The sequence below is a fragment of the Trematomus bernacchii genome, unplaced genomic scaffold (assembly GCF_902827165.1).
Source record: "Trematomus bernacchii unplaced genomic scaffold, fTreBer1.1, whole genome shotgun sequence".
Taxonomy (NCBI): Eukaryota; Metazoa; Chordata; class Actinopteri; order Perciformes; family Nototheniidae; genus Trematomus; species Trematomus bernacchii.
This window is the reverse complement of record NW_022987973.1, coordinates 16,770,862-16,798,473: the sequence shown is the minus strand read 5'-3', so window position 1 is coordinate 16,798,473 and position 27,612 is coordinate 16,770,862. Positions and strand designations below refer to the sequence as shown.

The 27,612-nt window shown below is 39.2% G+C and overlaps 1 protein-coding gene across 8 annotated transcripts; it reads right to left on the bottom strand.

The window, feature by feature from the left end:
- Positions 1-1,158: 1,158 nt before the first annotated feature.
- On the bottom strand, positions 1,159-27,306 carry gramd2aa (GRAM domain containing 2Aa). 8 transcript variants are annotated; one of them, XM_034116995.1, is made up of 12 exons: positions 27,068-27,306; positions 19,448-19,552; positions 13,647-13,722; positions 11,477-11,774; positions 9,904-10,007; positions 9,257-9,355; positions 7,355-7,426; positions 7,053-7,109; positions 5,881-6,058; positions 3,761-3,854; positions 2,825-2,929; positions 1,159-2,127 (listed from the first exon to the last, which is right to left on the bottom strand). In XM_034116995.1, exons 1-12 carry the CDS (start codon positions 27,205-27,207, stop codon positions 2,124-2,126), a joined length of 1,332 nt encoding a protein of 443 aa, XP_033972886.1. In that variant the 5' UTR covers positions 27,208-27,306; the 3' UTR covers positions 1,159-2,123. The 8 variants fall into 8 exon arrangements, with proteins under 8 accessions (XP_033972886.1, XP_033972890.1, XP_033972887.1 ...); XM_034116999.1 differs by having other exon boundaries at positions 11,477-11,549; XM_034116996.1 differs by having other exon boundaries at positions 13,647-13,704.
- Positions 27,307-27,612: the final 306 nt, after the last annotated feature.

Genomic DNA, 27,612 nt, shown 5'->3' with positions numbered 1-27,612 from the left:
TGTGTATGCTGAGTGTATTGTATGTTTATCAGGAACAATTACAGCTACATGTTACTCCTCACTGATCAGTACTACTTTACTTTGATGTAATACTTTTCATTTATACTGTATTGCTGATTGTATGGTACATCTGCGGTCCACAAATATTTAACAGAAATACATATATAAATCTGTACAAACTCTTAGGTTTAATTATTTACTCAGTGTAAAGATCACAGAGCTTCAATAAAGAGCTGATCCGAAATAAACTATATGTCAATGTGGAGCAAGGTAATTCCCTTTTAAACGGGGGGAACTGTATTTTAAAGACTTAAGATTTATTTACAGCTCTTCCTCTTTATATGATTTATTTGTTATATTATGTGTTGCTCTGTTCAAAAGCATGGTAGTATGATTATTTTGTGGTGTGTAAACAGTGTGAGCTAGCCCTGTTTACCATCATTTAATCAATGGTCAAATGCCATCAACATCATACTCAGATATACTATTTGCTCAGTTTTCATTAGTAAAAGAAGTGCACGTTATATAACATTATAACATCTTACTCTTTGTTACTGTTGTTTTGTAAAAAGCTTGTAACTCCAGCTCCCTAAATATATATGTTTTGGTCACATGGTTTCTCCAGGGGTTTGGAGAATTCTGCAGCTCCTAGAGTCAATTGTGCTTTTTTCAAATTCTCAGTCAGATCATGTCACACATTTCTCTGTATTCATGTCTTTTTTGACTAAATTCAATATTGTTTTTTGTAGCTTCTGAACAGCTAACTTTTGAAAAAATACACATTTTTAACCCATGACACGTGTGTTTAAAGGTATTGAATTTAAACAGAAACATGTGGAAGACAACCACAGCCACTGGTGTCTTGGTCGAATGCACTTATTGTAAGTCGCTTGGGATAAAAGCGTCAGCTAAATGTAATGTAATGTACAGCCAGTGCTCCATGTGTAACGTATTAAGCATTAAGTGCTTCTGCCAACATTACGTTCCAGCTTCATAATTTAGGGAGAGTTGTAGAGGTTAGCGAAAGTTGCTGTGCTGTCGAAGTCAAAGCTTTTCATGGTGGTCCTATATATAATGCTGATGTTCCAGGAAGAAAGGATAGATAGTCAAATCTTTGCCCTCAAAATAACCAACATTTAAATCAAAAGGCGCAAACAGTTTTTGTTTATCTACATTTCTTTGCTAATTTAATTCACAGGGATTTCACAAACAAACATTTCTGTAAAATACACATCTGTAAAATCATTCAGTATCTTCAGACAAATATATAATCACATGACCCTCCATTTTTAAGTATTTGTTGACTTCATTTGAAATGTATAAAATAAACAACTTGGACCTCCTTTCACACAGGAGATGAGAACAACTAAAAACAGATAATAAGCTTGTCTCTTGTTCCTCATTCACATTATAGTTAACACCCACAGGGGGTGTTGGTGCTTCAGTATATTACAGCTATAGACTTCCTTCAGTCAATTCTCTGTGGTCCTATAAGATTTCCTTCAATAAAAACTCTTAAAATGACAACTGAGTACCTAATATCAAGCAAAAATAGATCTCAACTCAGTTACATACATTTGAAATAATATGGACATACTTCTTAAAAGTGCTTTGTTGTAGATGGATTAGCCTTCCTACTGAGGGCTATGCCAAGATGTAACCAGAAAAAAAATAATAAGCATTTGGTTTGTCAGCTGGTCAGTCAAAACATGTTGGAAACCACCATCATAAATCACCTGGAATACCTTTACCATCCGTCTTTTCAAGTAATTAATGAGTTAATTATCTGCTACCTTTCCCCCCTCACCTTCAGCATCACAAACAGCCCCCACCTGCTCACTACTTCAGTGTATGGGGCTTTACACTGCAGAGTCATGGGATGATAGTCTGTGAGAGGTATAGGCCATAGTAGACAATCAGGATCTACAGTGAAACCTACTTCAAATTGAGAAATAAATAGAAAGTCTGTTTGCATAGTCTGGAAGTGATCACTAAATAGAAAGTCAGTTCTCCTTCATGTATGCGGCTGGTGCACGGCTTGATCTTTTCCGCACTCTAAAGCTGATCCAGGATCTTTGCAGGAGGGCATCGCAAAACCGACGAGTCCCAGCGGAGAGCAGCGGTTACCTGGACAGGAAGAAGGCAGCCAGGTTAGTGGACTCTAGATTAAATGGAGGATAAATCAGCAACATACATCTCCCCCCTGTAACAATACATTATGTAATAACTCGACAAAATGTTATACATTTGTACGTCTTTTCCTAATAACAATGGCATTTTGTGATAAAAAGCTTAAACACAATATGTAATATCATTTCTCATCATTTAGAATATTATTTTATATTGCACTGGTTATTTAAAAATGTGGGGGTTGCCATCTTTTATTTGAAAATGAAATAATACTTGCTTTATGTAAAATATATGTCGTAATTTGTACAGATTTGACTTTTTACTTCAGTTTTGACCGACGAAAGATAATATTCTAATCAACTGAACTCATTTTATCTTTTAAAATTCACATTTTGAGTCAGTAGGATTTATGTTACAATGCAGGAAATAAACATTATTATTATAATGTTATTACGTTTTTGAAAGAAGACATCCATTTGACATATTTAGATATAAATATACAATATCATAAACATAGGTCTTCCTTCTACTTAACTGTCTCACACATTTGTTTGATTTAGCTTATTTTGTAATCTATGATTAAATATGAACCTTCATGGATATCAAATTGGCTTAATTTTTCGAATATTAATGTATATTTTTGGTCAATAAAAACATTTGATAAAGCACTGATGACGAAGCGTTGCAGCGTTACCTCTCTCTCAGGGGCAGATTGGGGTTACCGAGGAAGGACAGCTGCTGCTCCAAACTGCACACACGAAAGGCCAGGTAGCACGATGACAGGATGAGGAGGATAATACTGTCGGAATAGAAAGAGACACACAGAGTAGTTAAATGTCTAAGTATTACATTTAAGGATGGTTATGGCATAAAACAAAAGAAATCCACGGTTGATGTGGAGGAAGAGATCTGTAATGTCTTTGAATGAACACAGGGTGGCAGCGTTTGACTTTCAGTTGAGAAATATGAATGTGTGTAGCTTTATTAAATACATTGCGTGTTCTATTTTTCAGCATAAATGTATTCAGAGTGTTCCCTGTTACTTATATTGATTACAATCTTTGATATACCAGGATAACATGTGCCCATGACTGTGGGGTCAGAGGTCACCGTCAGTATACAACATATGACAAACCTTCAGGAGCAGATTCATTGCTCTCTCAAGGACACTACAGCAGACATCTTCACACCCTGCGAGTGAAGGACAGTGTCCCTGATCAATGAGTCACCCTGCTGTGTTGGAGGGCATGGCGCTCACTGAGAGTAATTATTTGATTAATTGCAAAGATTCTTCACAATTAAGTCTCATAGGATGCAGACTCTTTGTGGAAAACACTAAATTAAAAATGTTTTAACACCTCTGAGCCTGTGTGCGTTCACTGACTATTTATATCTGCGTCGTGCTAATGCTCACAGTGTGTGTAGTGTGTGTCAGCTGTTGGAAGAGGTGAAGGTGGTGTGTGTGTGTGTGTGTGTGTGTGTGTGTGTGTGTGTGTGTGTGTGTGTGTGTGTGTGTGTGTGTGTGTGTGTGTGTGTGTGTGTGTGTGTGTGTGTGTGTGTGTGTGTGTGTGTGTGTGTGTGTGTGTGTGTGTGTGTGTGTGTGTGTGTGTGTGCCCCTCTGTATACTCACAGCAAAGTGAAGAACTTGAGCAGCTGGTACTCCATCTGGCCCAGCTCTGCCAGTGGCTCTGCAAAAAGACCTCTGTCTGTTTGCAGGGCGCGCTCTGTAACACACACACACACACACACACGCTATAACATAACACCATTAACAGTGCACACATTTTTGGTGCAAACCCACCTGTTAGCTTTAATGATGTGACAATACACTTTTAAATACATCACAATATAAAGTTATGTTTGTTGATATGTCAGAGAGTGCAATTAAATGATATACATTAACAAGCTGAGCTGTCTAGCTGTGAGATCTCTACAAATGCAATTCAACTTGTAGCTGTAAGGCAACAATATCAATGAAGTTGTGGTTTGAGGAATGTCAGACCAACCAAGTTGCGTTAAGTACTATTATCATAATAATGTGTATATATATTATTAGAATTTTGCCTTAGAACCTAAAATAAATGATGATAGTAAAACCTAAAGACACAGTTTTATCTGGAGGATTAAATAAAGGATCTTATATCATGTGATCTGTTGCTTTCATTCATTTTTCGAGCTGACTATTAATTATTGTACGCCACCTTTGCACAGATTGTACATGAATGCGTGTTTTTGTGTGTGATGTAACCCTATATGAATACAGCTGTTGACCCAGGGCATGTTATCTGGTATCCCAAAGTAAATATATACTAAGTAAATAAAATAATCACAAAATGTTCCTGCTTTCCTCTCCTCATATGAGCCGTGATGAAAACGACACAAAAGCCCACGCTGATCAAATATCGAACATTTCATAGAGGATGAATGCAGGTTGGTAGAAGTGACCTGTCAGCATGGAGCCGTTAAACTGTCCTCAGACTACTTTGACAGCAGACATTGTTTGTGATAATCTCTACTTAATCTGTATCCGCCCAAAGCTTTTTAATACCAAATCCCACATGATTTAATCTCCATTTGGAGCTTAATGTGTCGTTGCGTAAGAGAGATGTTGCCATCCAAAAGCAATCACTCTCCTCTCATCACTTCCTCCCACACAGACATGAGAAGTAAAAGCTTAAACACACACACACACACACACACACACACACACACACACACACACACACACACACACACACACACACACACACACACACACACACACACACACACACACACACACACACACACACACACACACACACACACACACCACACACACACACACACACACACACACACCCCACACACACACACACACACACACACACACACACACACACACACACACACACACACACACACACACACACACACACACACCACACACACACACACACACCTCTGTAACTCACAGTATAAACATGACTTGTCAACATCACCCAGTTATCTGATAATGGAAGTGACATTTTGAAGGTTCAACACAGATTATGTATTCAGTTCACTGACTCACCTTATTATTAATACTGCTATATATACACTTTCACACATCCTCACTTAGCAGAACTCCTTTTTCCACGGTAGAAACACCTCAACCCCTATTTAACTTGTGCTGGTAGCCCAGGGACTTCTTATTCCCCATGCACATTTTTACAGCACAATCGTTTTTTTATTTACTAATGAATTATATTCCCCTTACCTTAAAATGTGATTATTTTTATTACTGTAAACAAGAAAGACAATGAATGTATTTGACATAATTATAATTTTTTGGTAATTGTGTTCTTGCTTCTTGATCGAAATGTTGAGACACTACAGGATTTTACACTAAAAATCAACGTACTCACATGGACACAAAATGACCAAGAGGCACAGGCTGATTTATATTTAAGCTGGATATTGATTAAAGTCCAGCAGAACACAGAGAGTCAGAGAATATTTGAACTTCCAAATAATGTAGGATTATTGGTCCTTATTATATTTATACTATCCTGATGCACATATTTCAGTACAGTAAATAAAAGGAAAATTCAAAAAACGTTCGAACTGAAACTACTTTTGAGTTATAGATTAATGTATCTCTCTATTCATAGATGTGATGTGGATGTCTCTAATAATAGACAACCAAACTTTTGGCCAGTTTTCAGCAAACTATTGAACAACGATATAATGATGACACTGCACCGTCATTGTGTGGACTGTTTTTTTCACCTTCCAGCGGCTGTTCTGATTTGAAGGGTGTGTCCGCGGCGCTCAGGCTGCTGGTGGAGTTTCCCAGCAGGTCAGGAAGGGAGGAGGACACAGACACCACCGAGGGTTTCCTTCTCCACTTTAACACTGATGGGAACTCGTCAACCGCCGGGAACTCGTCTGGAACCGGGTACTCATCCTGTGGCAGAGCAGAACACATCGAACTGAAGGAGTCACACAATCACTGCAAGCAGTAATGATTCATACATCTTAACATTTGACAGAAAAACCTGGACACCTGGACTTATCAACAAACATGCATTGCAAACATTAACTTATTCAGTGGCTTCCCAAATATTTCACCCCAAAACATGTAGGGAGGTCGACATGTGACATCAGGTCAACAGGTATTTAGCAAGGTTCATTTAGCATTATCATTGTTTACTTCAATCACATTGTTATGTTGTGCACCCATGTTGCCAAGTTGTCAATAAATACATGTTGGGCTATGTAAGGGGTCAAACAATCCAACACATGATAGGGACTTTTTCACAATTTGGCAGCCTGAAAGTTGTGGAAGATTATGACCTCTATTAAGTTTAAAACTTTGAAGGCCTTTCTGCTAAACCTTATGGAAGCTACAATGTATCGAGATTTTCTGCAGGGCGACTGAATATTCTTGATGGTTGGAATTGTTCATGCAGGTATGTCTTTAAATAATGAAAAACAGTAAACAAAATTGGGGGACTTCCAGTTTCTGTGTTACAGAGTAAGTAAAGCTATATAAAATGCTGGCAAAACTAAACAACGTTTTTATTCAAATACTTTCAGTCAAATGATAGCTTAATCAAGTACGGGCATGCTAACAGAACTAAATGACAAAATACAAAAGCTGTTCTGTCACAGTGGCCTCATAGCGCACGCACAAGGTGACTTTTCTCAGAGCTCTGATAGCATCTTGCAGACTCAGGGGATAATTCACTGCAGCAGCTGCAACAGAATGATCTATTGATACAGTGTGTGTAAGAAGGTAAGTCTGCCATATAAGTGAGAGTTTTCAGAGGCCTTTAGACCAACATGAAACACAAATACTAACAATACAGAAATGTCATACCCGAGGATTACTAGTTGTGAAGTTGTACAGCTTTGATCTTTATAGTTTTACGACGGTTTATGAAAGACATGTGACTGACCAGCGATAAGATCGGCTCCTCCATGAACTGCTTCAAGCTCAGGCTCTTCCCATTGACCTGGAGAGGGAAAAGGAAATTGCCTCTTTAACTGTCACGTACACTGCAGTGTATATAGACTGAGTAAATAGTGTGTGTGTGTGTGTGTGTGTGTGTGTGTGTGTGTGTGTGTGTGTGTGTGTGTGTGTGTGTGTGTGTGTGTGTGTGTGTGTGTGTGTGTGTGTGTGTGTGTGTGTGTGTGTGTGTGTGTGTACACGTGTGTGTACGTGTGTGTACGTGTGTGTATGTGTGTGTGTGTCTCTGACCTGTAGGTGAGTGCAGATCCTGCGAAGGACATCATAGACACTGTCTCTTGATAGCAGAGATACAAATACATACTGAGGAAAATACAAAAGAGAAGGAATGGTATCAAAATCTTGTTCTCATACTGAGGTGTTAGAATATTTGTATTTGCAGCCATAAAAAGCACATGATAATACATTAAAATGAATAGGAAAAAGTAAAACATTGAATAATTTGGGGTAAACAACACTTCAGGGATTCATAATCTGGGGCACAAAGAGTATATTTGTATTATTCTTTCATGGAAATAACAACAGCTCAGTGTTAGCTTACCCACTTATCCCTCTGACCTGGATGAATGTTATTGGTATCTAAATAACTTAATTTGTTAGCATTTGAAGCACTGTTATTGTGTGAGCAGTGTATCGGTTGGTTGTGTCCTGTTGTATCTCTCCTCCTGACACAGGCATGTTGGTGGAGGAGCAGAAGAATTACAAACAATCCTGGACTGTTGTTACAGACACGAGCTGTGAACTTTTATCTCATAAACAGCAGGACCAGCCTCTTAAACATCACTGTACAGAGCCATGTATGTTTGCATGGTTATGTAATGCATATTACACAATCACATAGACGTATATGGTAATGGATATTCGCCTTGAACGTTATGAGACACACCATCTGCTGCAGTGTTCACCACTGGACTCTGCATTATGGGTTGGATTATAGTTGAGTAATATTCACTACTGGCGGGATCTATTTCCTTATTTTCTGCAATAGGCCAACCTCAGAACAATTGAATGATAACGTTTTGCAAAAATAGAAATATAAACAACAATTTTACACTGCTGGGTTGTGGTTTCACCTGCCAAGCTAACATGTTCATTTAAATACTGAAAGAGAGGAAAGCACGCAAACACATTTCATTCCACTAGTAAAAATCAGCCCAGTCGCTCGCTTTATTAATAATGAATGATTTGTGTTATGAATAAATGAAAGCTGCCAAACAAGGTGCAATACTCAAGCACTTTTATGTATGTATTTATAATGTATAGTTGAGTATAAGACAGTCTGTGGAACATTTCTGCTATTTCTGAACTTTATAACGACTGGAAAGACTCTGAGGAATCAGCTCTTCTGTCAGCCTGATGTGTGCCAGCCCTGGAAACGTGCAGAATATTCTGTAATCTACCTACCTAGAAAAGAGAGCGATGGAATGGACTGTATGGATTTGAGCTAAATTGCTAACATGCTATTTTCCATAAATGATAACTTGTTTATAATTAGTCATTATAATGTAATAATTCATGAAGTTTAATGCCCCTGCCAACCTCTGTAGTCTCATTTAGCCACTTGCCCTTTTTTACGATTTCCAATTCATGAGTGGGGTATTAAGTGACACATTTGATTGTGTAAAATAAAACGCTAAAATCTCTGAGGCCTGTGTTAACTAGGCTAGAATCTAGAATAGAAATGTGTACCAATTTAGCATTTACATTAACATGTGCTCTCTCTTTGCAAAACAACCCACTGGGTTAACATTAAATGGAGTTTTCATGTATTGTTTGGTGGTTGTTATTTTTTTACTTGAGGATACAACACCTAGTTGTCACCACATGCTAAAGAAAGCTCGCTGAAGATTATTAATGGGTTGCTGGGGCTTGAACAGGAGCTAAGAAGTACATGATGTCTTTTAAAACACCACTTGATGCTAGGCTGAGCCTGACGTGACAGGAAGTTAAGAAGCCCCTCTGACTGTAATGGTGGAAAATCCCATAACTCTCTCATACCACAGGGCCGTGACTCCACTCTGCTTTTATCTATAGTATGCCGTTCATTTTTCCAGCACATCTCTCCTGGAAAGTACAGCCGTGCTTATCAGTATAAGTATTTTAATTCACAGCGTCTGTAGTGGAAGTGTTCACCTTCTGTCCGGTGTCTGTGGTGATGGCCAAGCCATTTGGTACCAGACCCGCTGTTTTGTGCTTCTTGACCAGTCTTACGGAGACGACAGGGATAGCCACCTTGAGAAGACAGAAAAAGGCACAAAAACAACAATCATTTAATGATGGGGAAATTATAGATAAGATAAACAACACCTAGGTTTCAGTAAATGGTGGCAGGGAAGTAGGACATTGAAATACACTCAGGAAAAGCCCCTGGAAAACAGCAGTAGTGGACATGAAACGTGTCTTATTTCATTCAGAATGTGAGGAATGCAGTCTGAATAAGCAGCTTATTGTCACTCGCATGTCAGCAGAGGTTTGGTTTCAAAGAAATGAAGGAAAAGGAACAATGCACAACATCAGAGAGAAAATCACACAGCTTAAGGTTGAAGGTTCAGTAAGTCTACCTGTTCTCAGGACATTATCTCTCACAAATAAAGAGAGTCCTTTTCAATGTGTGAGCATTACATCGGTGACACTGTGAGTCAGCCTGTAATCCTGAATGACTTTCAGTCAAATAATCTGTGGAGCTGTCCAATCAGCCGGTCAGATTGTGACTGGGAGACACTGGGTTTGTGTTTGTCAGTCAGTTTGAGTTTATTAAGCTGCCTGTCAGTCTGTCGTACCTTGATGTCCTTGCCGAAAAGGTTGGCATAGAAACACAGCCAGTTTCTGGAGATGTAGAGCCGGCCTTGTAGAAGAATATCTCTGAGGAGAGCGCATGAGTACACTGTGAACAGAAGAGACACAAACATGTTTTAGTTTCGTTTCACAATTGTAATCTGGATGAAAACAACATACACAACAAAACAATATCTCTGAACCCTCTTATTGTCTCCCTAGCATTTTGTTAATCAATCAATATCTAAAAATTCACAACATTGTTTATATTTTGATATAAATTTGTGGTAATCCTGGCTGAACTGTGGGAACAGAAGAGTTCATATTGTGCTAGAGACGTTGTTCATCCTGAATGTGTTCCTGAGATTAAACAGATGAAAGAATCAAAGATGAACAGCGAGCCAAGACAGCTACTTCAAGTGACTAACAAGCTGAAAGAAATAATAATAGAATATGTACTAGAGATTGTTTTATAGGGCTTTTGAAAGTACACATGCTATTGATAAAAACGCAGTAGCAGAACATTATACCTGCGACCACTTGTAGTGTAGTATTTTGTACAAATACTGTACATTTGAAGATTAGACCTTAAAAGATTCTGTAACATGTTATGAAAACAAAATACATGGTTATCACAGGACACTGATGCTACAAACTGTATTGCATTACTGTAGATTTAAATACAGTATGTAAAGTAATTAACATAAAAAAGCATTCAATAAAACATTATAGCAGCAGTCTTATGAATCCAAAACAAACATGCAATATAACTAACACCTGGAGAAACATTATACTGCACAATGAGTACTTTAATCTACTTTACTTTGAAACTTAAAGTGAATTCTCAAACTTCATACGTGACAACAATGTTTTGAATGCAGGACTTTAACCTTGAAGTGGAGTATGTTTTTATATTGTGGTATAAGCACTTTTACTTCTCTCACCACTTTTAAATAGTTTGATTACTACTAAAGAAGCTATCAATGCGAATTAATAGTGTGCAATGAGTTATATTTGAGTTTAGACAAACTTTTGTCATTTATCCATCATACAGCTCTGGACAAATTATAGACAACAATGGCAGCCATTCCATTCCAGTGTCTGTTGAATTCAGAGAAATGTTGTCAGTAGTTTATAGAATAAAAAAATTAAATGAATTTTACTCAAACACATGCCTATAAATAGCAAACTGATAATGCTGCAGTGATCTCTTAATTTGTTCCAGAGCTGTCACAACATTGGATCATATTTGTGCCAAAAAAGATGTCTTATTTCAAAAAAGCCAAAGGTGAAAACTTAAAATGTTTCCAAATCTATTTGGAAAATAATTTCTGGTGACTAATTGATACATAGACTGATCCTTTAAACTCTTTAAAGAAAATATACTTGTGTCTGATATTTAATTTAAAAAGAAAGGCAAGAGAAGATTAGAAAAAAGTACAAACTCAAAACACACAAATTATACAGAGGCTGAAGCGTGACAAGTCCAACAAGCGTAAAACAGACTGATAAATTAGTAAATGAACTTGCAGCACAAACACAGTCTCAAAGTTTCCCTCCTGGTGAAGAGCACAGTACCTTTCATGAGGATCTCATCCTTGGGCACACACTGGAACAGTTTGTGGTACTGCGAGTTGTACTTGCTGACAGTCTGTGCAGAGGGACAGGGCAGAGTCATGAGGAGCTCCTTGGCCGACCGGCCCGCCTGCACCGCTCCACCGGCCCCTCCTCCACCACCAGCCACTCCGCTCGCCGCAGACACCACCCGCTCCCTCAAAGGACGGGAGCTCTGCACCAGGCTCAGCACGTTGGCCCCGTATACATTCACACACTCGCGCACATCGATGGCCTGGAGCAAGCTGCTGCAAGACACACACTGATTTCCCTGTCGCCAGTCAGTATGGGGCCCAGACTGAGGGCTGTCTACCTCTGCTCTACAGGCACCTACAGACACACACCAGGCTCTAATGTGTACACACAGAAACACACACACACTACTACAGAGTTACAGCAGCAACGCCTCAGCTTTCAACCACTGAGCTCTTTCTTCAGAAACTACAAGACTCTCTTTCTCCCTCTCAGATACACCTCCAGTGACTGTACACTTTGCAGCACCCAGCTGACTCCTCCTGCCTCCTTCACACACATACACACACTCTGCCCTTCATCACTCTGAGCTAAAAGAAACACACACACTCTCGCACACACAGGTACTCTCACTTTAAGCTCTTTCTTTCTCTGCCTTTCCGTACCTCTATCAAAGACACCTAAAAAGTCCTCTCTTTTTGGAGAGAATCACACATTTCTCCTCCATCTGAGCACACAAGAGGTTTCTCTCATTCCCTGCTCTCCTCCGACACATCTCAAACTCAACTCCAGCTATAGATATCCCTGCCACCAGACTTTCCCATGTCTCTGTCCTCTGTCTATCTCTCCTCCGACTCATATCAGCCCAGCTATGTTGTTGTCTGCTGCTCCTGTTTTTGTCTTCCTATTCATATCTCAGGCTAGAGCGGCTCCTGCCCTCAGGAATATGGCACTTACAGTACTGTAAGTGACAGTAATGCACGGGGCTCGATCACCACTCATACCCATTTTGAGTCACATGCAGGCAAATGATGAGAACCATTTTAGAAATACCTGGAGGACACTGGCCCAGATTGAGGCTTTACATGATAGTCATTTAAGATTATATTGCACTGAGCTTGTCAATAAAAATGTAATAATTTCTTCATTTCGCTTTAGAAATCTCAAATTGTGCGCAGGGGGGGTGAGCAGGGAACATTTAGACATTTGTCACACTTTTATATCAGCAGCAATGTTGACTTGTTAACATGTAATCTTATCTGATTCATAAAGATAGATAAATAAACGCAGACAATCAGATTGCAATCTGATTGCAGTGGCGAACCGTCAGGGCCTTCAAGGTATTCAGAGAATACCCTGGAACACTCAGATAAAACAAACAAAAAATCGATTTAATTATATCAATAAAATGTATATAAAATGAATAAAAATAATCGTATCTGTGTTGTTGATCTGTAACATTACAGTGTTACGTTGATTTGTTTGTCCTTCTCGGTCCATGCACTACGCATTTCAGTGGTTTTGTGTTAGAAAAGAAAAGCAACCAATCAGATATGTTTCTGGGTCTCTGGGTAGAATATCCTTCAACCAAGGTATTCTATATCCTTGATAGAATACCCTGGCTCTTACACTGAATGAGAGCGTACCTTTGGATTGACAGTTTGATCAACCTATCATATATTGATTTGTAGCCAATGGGCGTGTTCTTTCAGAGTTTCACTCGGTTCCAGGGTATTCAAGAAGGCCCGGTAGTTCACTGGCTCGAGACAGAGGATCTAGATGAATGCCACGAAGCAATTCATGCCGTTTTATTGTTTTTAACGTTGAAATGGCAAGTGCAACAGGTGAAGATGAAGTTGTTGCGGCATTGTTGTCAGTACCCTTTTCAAGACGGCAATTCAGGGAAAGGACGGACATTATAACGCCGGGGGGGGGCGAACCAATATGACAAATCAACCACTGCTGATTTGTCATATTGGGGGAGGCTTTTGTAAGCTTTTGCATCTCCCTGTCATAAAGACGTCTGTTTGAAATATCTTTCTAATCTGCAGTGAAACAAGTGAGAGAAATGTCTTTAGATCAAGTACTCAACAATAAAAGCTCTCCTCTAAGGGGACGTTTAAACAGGGAGGGAAGACACAGTGATGATTTACAGACTTACCGAGCCCCGGTAACATTTCTTCACATCTTCATAGGACAGATCTTCAATCAGCTGAAACCTGTTGTGAAGGGAAATACTACACTTAGGAATAAAATGACAGTTCTTTATACCCATGTTTACATCTAAATAGTGAACAAAACCAAAGATGTTCAGTTAAAGATGTTATATTTAACAGAGAAAAGCAGGAAGTCTCCATATTTGAGAGTACAGCATTTTCAGCCATTTTTAAATGGGACAAACTGAGTGAGTGAATGAGTGAATAAATATCCTATTACGAAAAAAGTTCCCCATGGTTTCCTGTAGATCAACAAATCATTAAGTCGTCTAATGGTAGCAGACATAACTATTATGGATACGAATAAAGAATACATATAGACTGCATGGAGCAATAATGGCAGATTGATGCTGTCATCCGACCTGAAGATACCATGGCAAATGACATGTCTAGTGTGTGTGTGTGTGTGTGTGTGTGTGTGTGTGTGTGTGTGTGTGTGTGTGTGTGTGTGTGTGTGTGTGTGTGTACATTGCAAAATCCCAGTTGGTTGAAAGCTTCCACATGACAGGTTAACCATCAGCGTGCACAGGCAAAGGCTGTCACAAAACAACATAATCACAAAGATAAATATTGAGCTGTTGAAATAAATAGTGACCATAGCACGAGTGTATCACTATTGTTCCTTTTATAGTCAGAATGCATGGGCACACACAGACACACACCTCACAGGCATCAAGCATCAAGCTCGCCTCCGGGGGGGGGGGTAGTCAGAGCAGAGCAGCAGATGTTGCAGCGTGATACTCCACACTCTCTATATCTATTGCTAATGCAGAACCACTCAGCAGATGAAATACAGTATAATCAGCCCTTTAAAGAAAATGTCACTGAAATGAACTGCCGTACCAGGTCAGATGCTGCATGCAACAATAACGTCTGAAAGGCCAAGTGTTTGGAGGGATTGTTCCCTGACAGAGACGTTCCTTTCTGCCTGTGCCTGTGAGTGCTAGGAGATTGACAGCGAGCAGAGCCCAAAGTAGAGCAGCGCTGATATGAAAACACTAGAGGAGATGCTGATAAAACAGTAGCTCTGGCAAACCAAACTGCAGCCTCATGTTTACTGTGATGGATTATCCGCCGCTGTGGGAGCCATTTTTCATTCGCAGCAACACAGAGGCATAAAATGAAGGGAGGAAATAAAGCCTTGGTCAATTCAACCCATACAGAGTCTAACAACAACAGAGTCTATATAAACTGTATATTCATAGACTCTGTTAATTTACTAATATAACACTCTTGCCTTTATGCATAATGAATAGATTTTACTGCCAACAATCAAACTTCATTTCAATTGACTTGTGTACCCTTACTTAAGTAGGATTGTTTTCATTGTGATTGCTACTTTTATTAAGCAGTAGGCAAAAGTATCACTGCATTAATTCCACCACTGATTTAAAAATAATTTCCAGAACATCATGAATCATTAACTGATGAAGTTGCTGACTTTGTGTCTGGAATATTCAACTTAAACTTTTTTATTTTAGCACAAAATCATCAACATTTAAAAATCTTTTTATATATATGTTTTTAAATGGGCCAGCCTGCTATTCAAATAGAAAATAAAAAGGCGGCTTTTGTTTACCATTGTCTGAAATCAAGGACCTGTTGAGAAACTATTGAGAAATGTGATCTGTTTATGTTAACCTTGTTCAGTGAATAGGCAGGTACATTCATCTCCAAAATATTTGTAATGAAAATCTGTCTCTCAACATGGCGGCCCTATGATTCAGCAGGTATTTAATACATCTTAACATAACAGCACATTAGTATTCCCCTTGAAAAATGTCCTTCACTGTAAACAGCAAGGTGTCATTATGTTAAAATACTCTCACTGTTGCTTTCATAACAGCAGGACGGTCTGCACCCCCGAGGAGACACTCTCCTCTGCTAAGAAGAAACTGAAACTATAAACTATGTTTTCTTCAATAATTCAAAGTAACACTCATAACACCACTGAGGATAACTTTCATGTTCACAATATTTTCTTTGTAATTTAATATGGGTTGTTCACATGTATTTATCTTTATCCATTCTTAAAGAGAAAGACAGCTGTTCAAAGACTATCATAATAAAATCCAAATGCACAACAACCGAGTAAACTCCAATACACAGATACAAACTTTTAGATACGGTTGAAATCTGCTGAGCAGTACTGCTGTATACTGTAGGCTTCAATCTAAGTGTAATATAACCCTGTATGTCTTCAAGAATTAGGCCATCCATTCTTATGTTGCCATTGTTACTGTACTTTTCTTCTCATAGAGTGAATCAGAGACAGAGATCCACAACCCAGGCTGTAAAAAGACCCACGCAGGGTTACAGTGTCACAGAGCAGAGGGGGGTGACAGATGTTATAGCTGCCTGCTGAGTGTGTGTGTGCGTGTGTGTGTGTCAGGATGAGGCGGTTGTTTACAGCAGTACAGCTGTGACAGCGCTGCCTGCTCTCAGCTAGATGCGCTACAGACACTTAAAGTGATGCATTACTCACTTCACAGCATACATTATTTTCAAAACAGCAGTACAGAAATCCACCTTGCATCCATCCAAAACCTCTAAAATGGCAAACCAGTATTTTGCCAGTTTAAAGGCGAAATTATTCATAATGCTTAGCTGTTTGACATGGAACACCTTTTGTTTTTCCACCATAACCTCTTATGTTGGGCGACATCATATTGTAAACATTTACTAAGAACCAAAAGTGTCCAAAATACATATGTTACAAATACATTTGAAGAATCAGTCATAATTGCTGCATCATTTCAATGCTGTTACCATACATTTAGAAAACACAATACTTAGGTCATCAATAACCATACTAAATTACAGCAGGTCATAAAATGAGTAAAAAGCCACCCTTTATTTGACCTTAGCAACATTTAATTATTTTATACAGCTTGTCCTAGATGTGCAAATTCATGATTCTCCTCATTACATCCCCCCCTTCTAGAAAATACATTATCTTGTGATGTGAACAATGGTGCCTGTGTGCTGCCCTCGCTGCCTGCTGGTTGCTGACGATAAATAGGTCCCACAGTGGCTCTGCACTCCCAGGTGGAGAGATGGAGTGATTATTAAAAACATGGGCTGCTCTGTGGGGACTAACCCTCTCTCACGCTCTCAATCTGTCTCTAGTTTCAAGATCCAGGTCTTAATCAATACTGCTGGTGCTAGGTGAGTGTCAGAAGAAAAAACGCTACAGGCAATCACCCTCAGGGGCTTATGTATGAGAGCTGTAGACGTGGTGTGTCAAGGTAAAGCTTCTTTTTTTTAACACATTGTATAAACAAGGTCATGCTGGGATGGTGTGAACAGGCAGTTGTCAGAGCTTCACCAAAATATGACTGAAGGGTTATTTTTGGCCATTATTCAGAAGGGTTTGATAAGAATTCTCAGGCCCAGAGGGAACAATCACATTTTCCAGCTGAAGTATAAACATGAGAATCACTCGAGCAGGATCCAGTTATTATGGTATTCACACAGCAGCAGCAGAAAGTAGGCTGATTTTCCAGGTGCCAGGAGGCTGAGTGTGTGGAGTGAACCGTCACATAGGATATAATAAAGCGGAATAACCCGAAAATTGATGGATGAAGCTGTGGTCTGGAAATCTAACAAAACCTGCTTATCATGTTATACCCCTGTGAGAATATCAAATGTATGTATGTATGTATGTATGTATGTATGTATATGTGTATGTGTGTGTGTGTGTGTGTGTGTGTGTGTGTGTGTGTGTGTGTGTGTGTGTGTGTGTGTGTGTGTGTGTGTGTGTGTGTGTGTGTGTGTGTGTGTGTGTGTGTGTGTGTGTGTGTGTGTGTGTGTGTGTACCCATGCGTCTTTTCCATTGTATCTCAGTGCCCTTGGCTGTGAGGCTGAGTGGTGAAACTAATTACAAGCTCAAAGAATCCTAAATTGAATCCTAAATTAGAAAGCGAACACCTCCCTTTGGTAGCTGGTGTAGGAGTGGACTCCCAGTCAGTCATTTAGCTAGAGGAGAAGAACTGTGAGACTTCAAAAGAAATAGGAATGTTGAGAAAAGTAGAGGAAAGTTCAAATTGGTGTATAATCAAAGTATTATATTCATAGAAAGTTTGTTTTTCTCAAGAAAAAGTTTAAGCATATTTGAAAATAGAATTTGGTCTTTTATCGCCTTCAAGTCTGCTGATATTTTCTTCTTACAACAAACCAACAGAGTGAGAACCTGTAGCTTAATCTCTATAGGAAATGATATCATCAGCAAAGCAAGTAATGTTTGATTGGTTATCTTACCAAAATACTTATCCAAGTGTTTCGTAGTCAAATATTTGTGCCCGGTTTACCCGAGGGCTGAAGATTAACTTTCACATTTCAGATAATTTCTTTATTTGCGAGTCAGTGAAATCATAACAATGTCAAAGAGTAAATAATGGAACATTCTAGTATGCGTAGATTATGTTGCATGTTTTGAGGAAGTTGATGAATATTTCAAAGCCTTTCTTTGAGCTGTAAACAATTATGGTTGGATTGATTTCAACTGAATGTTAAAGCCTATAAATGTGAATATGCACATTGAATCAAACGATCTCGCACAATGTGCAAGGAGTAACTTGTAGTGACAAACAAACAAATAATTATCACTTGTTATGCAGCTTTTAGCCTCTTTTAGCTTATAGTTTGATTATTTATAGCACATTTAATGTATGCTTGAGTCTCATCAACACCCATTGTTGCTATAATTAGCCCACTGTACGCTACCTGCCCCGCACTAAAGGCAACACAGACAAAGTTAGTGACTAGCTGGTTAACATTATTAACCGTTATTGCAGTATCAAGCAGTTTTAGAGCCAGATTCTAAAAGTAAGTTGGTGGAGACCAAAACAGAGCTGAAAGAGAGTGAATATTATATCAGTTGGCCTGATACCTGATTATGTAAATGTATCTTTGAGTGTCCTGGATCAATGATCTGTTTCCTAACTCATAACCATAACAACTTATAGGCAAGTGATATGTGGTGGCTGTGTATTTGTCATATTTGTTTTAATCAATGAATGACATATATAAATAAATCATTTCATTTCAAACCTTTATTTAACCAGATGGTCCCATTGAGATCATAGATCTCTTTTTCAAGGGAGACCTGCAAATACTTATGTAAACTGTGAAATGTATGTTTAACTGTATGTAAATATATGACAACTTGAAATAGAAAATGCAGCAGCAGTGGAGCATTGAGGGGAGTGCCACAAGTTCAAAACTGACAGGTGCATAAGGTCACTCCCATTCACGGAGTGTACTAACACCAATTATGCTTCAGCGCTAAATCCCATCTCAGAACAGATTCCCCAGGATTAAGCAGTCCCTCGAATCCTCCTTATATAACACACTGACACACCAACATTGTGCATAGGAATTATTGCACACAAATATGTTAAATGTGGGTAAAACACTTAGTATAAATACAGCAATGTATACTTTATTAGTCATACATATATTCTCTTCAGGCCTTTGGTGAAAACATTTAAAATGTTCCCTTTGTAAATCTCTGTTTGTGGTCTCTTTGCGTGCATGTGTGTGCATGTTGGACCATTGTTTGACATCAAATACAGCTGAAATAAAAGCACAAAATAAGTGCTGTGAAAATAAATCTCCTGGGGTTGTAACCCATGACCATGCACAGGATACAGATGGTGTGCGGGGAAAAAGACAGCAAGTGTTGCAGAGCAGTGTGTGTGTGTATGTGTATGTGTGTGTGTGTGTGTGTGTGTGTGGGATTTGCCTGAAGTGGCCGTGCGTGTCGTCGTCCTTGGAGTGGTCCAGGTCCTGTGTTGAGAGCAGGCCTGTTTCTTCGCTCTGCTCCTGCTGCTCAGTCATGCTCCTGGCCCTAAACACACAAACACAGCGCTCCGTGTTAACAGCAGGAACCTCTGCACCCGACAGTCATGTACACTTGTAAAGAACTGTTTGTTTTTGTCCCAAGGTTTGGATTCAAAGAGAGCTATAACCCCAAAAAAGGGTTATGGGGCAAAAGCAAATGGACTCCGTGTTCAAATCAACACAGCTGTGATGCAACATTCAAAGTCTGATTCTGCAGGTTTGCACTACATTAATGGTCTGGCAAAAAAAGCTGTGTTCTTGTGATTGTGCAAATGGGGTCTGTGTCTGCGCTCACACAGATGTCTACAAAGGAAAAGAGCACCTCAGAGGTTGTGCAGATGGCTGACCTGATTTTCTGTTGTGAGCAGAGACTATAAAGTTGTGAGCTGACTCAAACAGTTCTTTTCCAAAAAACGTAAAACACCTCTTTAAAATGAACTATTACAGGTATCAAAAGAAGGAGAAGAAAGAAGAAGGGACCAAGAATATGACCATGAATTGTCTTTAGTGAGATGTTTTCAAACAGAGACTTACATTTCTTCCAGTGGGTAGTGATTGATAAAAGGTATAGCAATACACAACATGAAAACACTAAGGAACGATGCGACTTTAACTCTGAGGACACCCAGTTTAACATTGACTGTGATGGATTATGTGATAGGGCTGAACGATTAATCGATTTTAAATTGAAATCGCGATTTGAAATGATGCAATTATCAAATCGCAAAGCCTGCGATTTATTTTAGTTTTTCTTTTTTGTTCTTCTTGTGTGTCAGTCATCCACACCAATCAGAACAGAAGTGCTGTGCTCCACATGTACCAGCCATTGTTAACCAATCAGAAGTGGCCCATGATAGAAGGTGATAGACAGATTGATCCAATCACCTGCCAAGTATTTTGAAATACCTTTCCAAATGGCTTCCAATGGAGCTTTCCTAGATGGTTTGGTGAAACAAACCATCTGAGTCAGGTTAGTAATGCTCCATCACATGTTTCTATTACAGGGTGAATCTTAAACTGAAGCTTGAGTTTAAAGCAACCCAACGGAAGTTTCATGTAAGTTTAGTTCTTTCACTCGTAGCTCGGGCTGCGGGGGTGCTAGAGACGGGAGCACGTTGATACGACCTTCCTAACCGGAGATATGGCCGCATTTTACAATAAACTTCCGTTGGGTCGCTTAAAAACAAATATCGCAAATAGAATCGCAATATCTGTCAGAAAAATCGCAATTAGATTATTTCCCCAAATCGTGCAGCCCTATTATGTGACTCAGGTCATTTAAAGACAGGACTGGGAGATACAGCCACAACCTTCCCTCTGGATTAAGGTCTCTGTTTAAGTAGCTGTGCCTGTACATCTTCCTGTTAGATAAGTACATAACTGTTTATCCATTTATTTAAACTTTATCCATTGGCTTTAACCATGAATGTAGACTTGGATATAGCAGAGGCCTGATTCCTTGCTATTAAAGTTGCTCAATGGCCTGGTCTCCTGCTCACACAATTAAATGCCAGTTACAAGGAAAATTGTCTATTTTACCAGACAGTGACATAACTAGCTATTCTGACATCAACTATTCAGCTAACTGTATGACTATTAGCGGTTTAATAGTTTTTAGTCTGTTGTCTTTAGTTACCAGTTACAAATTCTCAATTTGTTTGATAAATATTGTTTTACACACGCTTAATTCAAACGCATAGTGTTATGGTGCCTTCATACCGGATCAACTGGCTCAGCATGGTTTATGTGCTCTGCATTCATCCATGCATAGGGAAGCTCACTGCTGTAAATCTACCAAGACCAGCAACACACAAATACAGTTTAACACATTGTTCTGGCTATATCTTTAATATAATCCTAATTAACGTTTTTAAATGTTTTCATTATTTGAACAGTCTTCCACACCATTGTGGTATACAATGCATTGTTTGGGAATCTAGATGATACATCTTGTATTGTCCTTCAAATGCTTTGCAGTGTTTTTATGAGACAGCACAAGTAGTGGAAAGCTTTATAAATCTATTATGTTTTCTCTTCTCATCTGCACAGCAGCAGCCACCTGCCCTGTGACACATTTTCCTCTGGGAGAGGGGAAGTTGTTAGCACCTGCGCCGCTATAATGACAGGTGCTGATGGAAAGAGGCTCCTGCATGCAGTTTCCAGTGTATTATCTCTAATTAGCCAGAAGCTTCACGTCACACTGACCTGTTCAAACAACAAGGGCTTCTTGCTCCTAGAGGTTTTACTTGTGACTGATCACCTGTGATCACAGAGGGTTGAGTGGGGGATTCATAGTTTGTTGTTGTAGATAAGGAAAGGCCTTAAGCCTGATGGTAAGGGATTCAGGAGGGTATCTGATCCCACATATGGGCCTAGAGCAGAATGAAGCCTTGTGTTGCTGTTTCTCTTCACTTAAAAACATCTTCACACTGCCCAGTTGTGTTTAGCTGTTCTTTGTAGGGAAATAGTTAGAAGATAATAATCAGATTTTCTGGAACAGGAGTGAGGGCAAAAATACTATTTTAAGGAAGTACTTTTCTAAGAATTAAATGTTCTGGGAAAATCATTATTGACATGCATGTTTTAATATTTGAACTAAAGAGGTATGTAGTTTGGTCAACTGTTGTGATTAAAACATCCTAAGGAGGATTGACTTGTTTACTTGAGTGACATAGGAATCATTTCTGACCGCAGTGCATTTTGTGTTTAAAAAAAGTTTTTTTTGCAATGTTATGTTAATGCTTAACTTCTAAAAGACAAAGCTATATACGTTTTGAAACCATTTTTGAATTTGAATGAAAGCCAGCATGCAGGCATGTGAAACAAGGTCAGTTTGTCACCATATTTTTTGTTAGGGCCCTTTATGACACTTTCACTGCTCGCTGGAATATTTTTAAGCATGTGTCCATTGTGTCCGACCACACAACCGACTGGGTGGCTCTGTATCGACCTCACCGACAATTTGTTTGTCATTTTGGCTCTTGGTCACGCAGTTATTTACACAAACCACCTGGGATAAACATACTCTTTGAGAGGAAAAACCTTTTTAGCCATGAATATTTTACCGACTTTGTTCTTATTTTGTCTCTGCAGGTTTTCCGGGAAGTAAAAGTAAATAAACAACAAATGTTCAACTTTCGGATAGGCCTACAAAAATACGTCATCACTGCTCTACAGTTGATACATCTTGCCAAAAAGTCAGCAGGTTAGTAACACTGTTATCCCGCCCTTTAAAGCCTTCCTCTAAAGCCACTCTGCTAACATTTGTATCATGAATGCAAACACATCATTAGGCCAAATTAAGTAATTGGACAAAGCTATTGCAGTCTTACGACAGCCACAGATATCCAATTTTGTATTTTTGTTTTGTATTCACCGCTGTTAGGATGTAAATACAATTTTAACAAATAAAAATAAAAAATGTTTTTAAAGAAGTTTAACCCCCCTAGCTTTCAGTCCTTTCTAATATCATTAAACGTTGCTTTAGTGTTGAATATGTTTACAATTAATCAAATGACCACAAACCAATTCCCACATGAGCCTGCAGCTTTTGATGGGTTAGTGACTGGTTTCTCCCGGAGCTTTGGGGGGCGCCAGTTGCTTTGTGTAGTAGAACCTAACCTATACTTGGAGGTATTAAGCAGCATTTTCCTTCACTGCTATGTATACTTACACCAGAGAGTTAAAACAGTGTAGTAGAAGAAATGGAGTGATGTGGAAAAACTTAGAGCCCTTAATCTTTCTAAATAAACAGGAATGTTACTTAATCTGTTTTTCAGCAGCAGTTCCAGCTCATCTAAACAGTCCTAACACACTGCAGACATGGTTTGATGTTTCCCTTTTCTAAACACTGCATTTCCCCCAAGACAATACACACATCTTTCCTTAAAACAAACAAGTACACCATGACTTCACATTAGAACAGAGAGGTCTGTACATGTGAAACTATAAATAACCTCCCTCTAGCTTCTATCTTTGAAACATTGTTAATTAAAAGGCCTACGCCTCTTCTCTTCTATGTTCTTTTTTTGTCTCAGGAGCCAAACATTTTGTGATGTCACAAGACATCCTCCAATCCAATAAACTATAATCTTGTTAAGGCTGCTAGTCACTGTGAGTGTTGCTGAAGAATCACGTCACTGCCTTTGATCGGCCAAAAGCTTTCCCAAGATATACAAAATACTGTGGCAAATAAAAGAGATCTTAAAGAACTTTAAAAAAAAATGTATGTGCAAGATTTTCAAGTCTCTTAGTGTGAAGCAGACTCCCCATCATGACTGGCATACAACTTTCTAAGCAATGTGGTCTGCTTTGTTTACAGTGGGGGTGTAGAGGCAAAGGTTTAATTTGTCTGGAAAGCTGAACTTGGGTTTTGTCTTATTATGAAATTCAGTCTGCAATCTTAGGGGCAGTCCACATGGTAGGTTTCTCTTTAGTGTGTAACACTTTTATATAATATTTGTTTTCTTTTTATTGCACATTAACTTAATATATTATTTTAGTATTTCATAGACACAGTCAGTTTATGAAACTAGAACAGAAGCCTTTGGACTCTGCACTGCTTGAGACCTCCTGAAATAACCTCCCCATTGTGCAAGCACCTCAAAACAGCCTTTGATGACAGTATGTTTCTAAGACAGATCAAGGCTTCAAATGTTCTTGTTACATAATTGTATATGGAGCACAGTAACTACTGTTTACTGGGATATCTAAAAGGGATTTAATGGAGGAATAGTTTTGTAAAAATATGTTTTGTGTTTGATGATTTCATTGTCTCTTTAAGAGATCAAACATTAACTAATTTGTTTATTTTTATGTGTTAAAGTTAATAATACTTTAAAGTATAAAAACACTGCTATTGGAAGTAGCAGGTTCTTATAACACTTTTAAGCATCAATATAGACTGATCTGAGCTAGGTCTAGTAGCCTCCTGTTTTATCACTGTTAAAAAGCAGTAGTAGTCATTACACCTCACTCACATGTTTCACTTTAAATGACAACTTTAAATATTACTTCATGCACATGTTATGCCTGAAATGTAAATGAGACATAGCACCTGCCTTTCTGAATAAATCTGCCCTTTGTCATCAAAAGCAGAAACACTTGTCGAGAATGTCAAAACAGGCAAGTTTCTGATGGAAACAGGAAGAGATCCTTCAGAATAAAAGAGGAACATTTTTAACTTTAGGAACTCAAACAGTATACAGGCTTAATGGGCAATACTTGACAAATACTGTTGAATCCTAACTACCATACATACAAACAAACATCAATTAAAATGATTATTCCATGACCATCCTGCTATATTTGGTACTGTTGCATTTACTTTGAAATATTTTCAACCGGAAGTCACACTCTACCGCTTTCTAGCTTGACGTCGGATAACGGCTCCTACCTGTAGCTTCAACAGACACTGTGACTTTTTCCGCCCTTTTGTCGCTTTGTAGCTGCACGAAACTCCTCCGGTCCGTGCTTCATGTCTCGGTCAAATCATCTCAAGTACTTTATCCACGAAAAATCGACATTAAACTCCAAGATGGTCACGAAAACGGCTGCAAGCTAAAAGACAGAGTGAGCGGCTGTGACCTCCTGAGAAGTGTGTCCTGTGTGAGGTGGGTTGAGCTTACCTACAGCCGGGCGGGCTGTGTACACACTGCCGGGGGATTACACTGACGCTGGTCTGCTACCACAGAGGCTCCCAGAATAACTTAACGAGTCCTCATTAATTGAAACTACAAGACTAAATAAAAAGTCTGCCAGGGCATTTTTTGTTGTTGTAAATTAATGGCTTCTAAGCTGTTCCCCCGGTGAGGCTTGTTTAATAAGATCCTAATGATACGTAGGATATTCATATCTGTTTAAAGTAGAAATAATATAACCAAAAAAACGTAAAAGTTGTACATTTAGAATGTAATTTATAGTTCATTTACAGTCAAAAATGTGTTTGCCTATGATGTTAATGTCTCCTCAAATGTCTGACCTTGACTATATCAGCTTCTGTGCAAGGTTTGACACTGGAGAGTGGTTTTCACAGTCCTCTACTTACAGTAAGGGAGAGATGTCTGCAATTCCCAGAAAAATCTAAATGTAAACGCATCCCGGATAAACTAGATTAGGTACATTACACATTTCTCAAGTTCTCTTCAACACCTGTAACCTCAGCGAAGAGTGGACTTGTCAATGTGAGAGCATTTGCAAGTGTTAGCATTAGCTTAGCAAAAGTTTTGACAGCAAACATGGTAAAGTGTGCTGTTGTGGACATAAACACGACCCTGAAGCCTCCTTCCACCACCCTCTACCAAAAGTCCCACTAGATATTATTGTTTATGTTTTACAACCACTAACACTGTCAGCCACTGCCAAATAAAAGATACTAACTAAATGTACCATTCTGATTAGTGTATTTGGCGGCAATTTTGGGGCACAGAAAACTCCACCCTAGTCCAAAATGTATCTCTGCAATGTTTACCCTAACTAGAAAAAGTGAGCAGATGTCTAAAATTATTGCTCCGAGCTAATATTAATATTGATGCATTTATAGCCTAGGATTAAGTGATTTTAACTACTGTTTATAATGCTATGTGGCTGAAAGTCCATCCTCCAATCAGCACACAACTACAATCATTTATGAACAAGAAGTGCCACTTTTTAACCACTGATACTCAGGATGAGTTTCAGTAACCAGGGTTCTGTCTAAACAGGGTAAAAGGGGCGCTGCACCCTCTTACTTTCGGCGTGCGCCCTCATACCAAAATGCAGATTTTTCCCGTAACATTTAAAGTGATGCCAGAAAACAATATTTCTGTTTGTCAAAAATGGTATAACTACTCAAAGAATGTGAAAATCGTGTCAAAAAGACCGCCAGACAGCATAGACAGCCTAGCTTATACTGAACTCCGAGCAGCATACTGCATGTCACCTATAAATCACCAACTATTTGTTCCCATCGCATGTTTCCAAAATTCACATGTCCAAACTGCTAAATATTTACAATGTGTAAAGAGAAGAAGATAAGATAATAATATAATTTACTGCTGACAAGGAAGATATGACACTAACCGATGCAGCTAGCTGCACACTCGCCCAAAACGACCCACATTAGTCATGATTGAATCCATTGCTTAGCTGTTGTCATCCATTTATTCCAACGTATGCATGTACCTATTTGATATCCAGAGGCAAAAACACCTAAAATGTGGACACAAACTGTACGTCCTAATTTCTACCATATAACAAACACTAAAAATAATCTCAGAGTAACATTTCATTGTTCAGCTACACAATGAATGTTAAAACAAATCACGAGGGACGTCTTCCTGATTCTTAAGTAACTTTACCCTCCACATCAAACTTGGCCCAGTTCAAACCTCCTCATTCTCCACATGTCCTCCTCTGTGATTGGCTGGGAGGTAATAAGACCCATTAACTAAGTCTCAATTGCCTTCTTGTAGTCGCCTTGTCAGTGACACTCATGAGAAGCATGCCAAGCGCTAAGCTTACTTCCTGTGTGCTGCAGACTGACCTGGCTCTGCCGGCTGCTATCCGCTGGCTGCAGTTACCATGAGGGTGGCGGTGGTGGGGCAGCTGGTAGTATCTGTCCTGTCCGGGGGCCTCTTCAGCGGGCAGGGCCTTAGGGCTGGCTGCGTAGATAGTGCATCCCATGAACACCTCCTGGAAGTCACCCTCGGTGTCCTACAGCGAGCGGAGAGGAGCGGTCCTCAAGGTATCCTTCCTCTGCACGGCCTGTCCCGTCCTGATGCCAGCCAGCTGCTCTGTGGAAAGCCATTGGCTCAGCACTTTGCTGTCTTAACCCCTCCTTCCCTCTGCATCTCTCTCCCAGCCTCCCTCCCTCTCTCTCTCTCTCTCTCTGGCCCTCCTCCCCCCTCTGCTGAGCTGAGAGCATCGAGGATAATCAGATTCCACATTTACACTCAACAAAATCATCCCCAGAGTAATCGCTCCCTGTCACTGATGTTGCATTATGCTAATGCACCGACGCAGCCTCAGGTTAGGAGCATTAGGAGCAGTTAAAAATATCCTAACGGATAGGGAGGGAAGCTGCAGCAG

Bases quoted from the DNA above. Each gene is read 5' to 3' on its own strand.
- gramd2aa (XM_034116995.1), bottom strand. From the start codon at position 27,207: ATGGGATGCACTATCTACGCAGCCAGCCCTAAGGCCCTGCCCGCTGAA. The intron at 13,723-19,447 runs GCAAATCCCACA...TCCTAAGTGTAG, and splicing joins GACACGCACGGCCACTTCAG to TATTTCCCTTCACAACAGGT. The intron at 11,775-13,646 runs GTAAGTCTGTAA...CAGGGAAATCAG, and splicing joins AGAAATGTTACCGGGGCTCG to TGTGTGTCTTGCAGCAGCTT.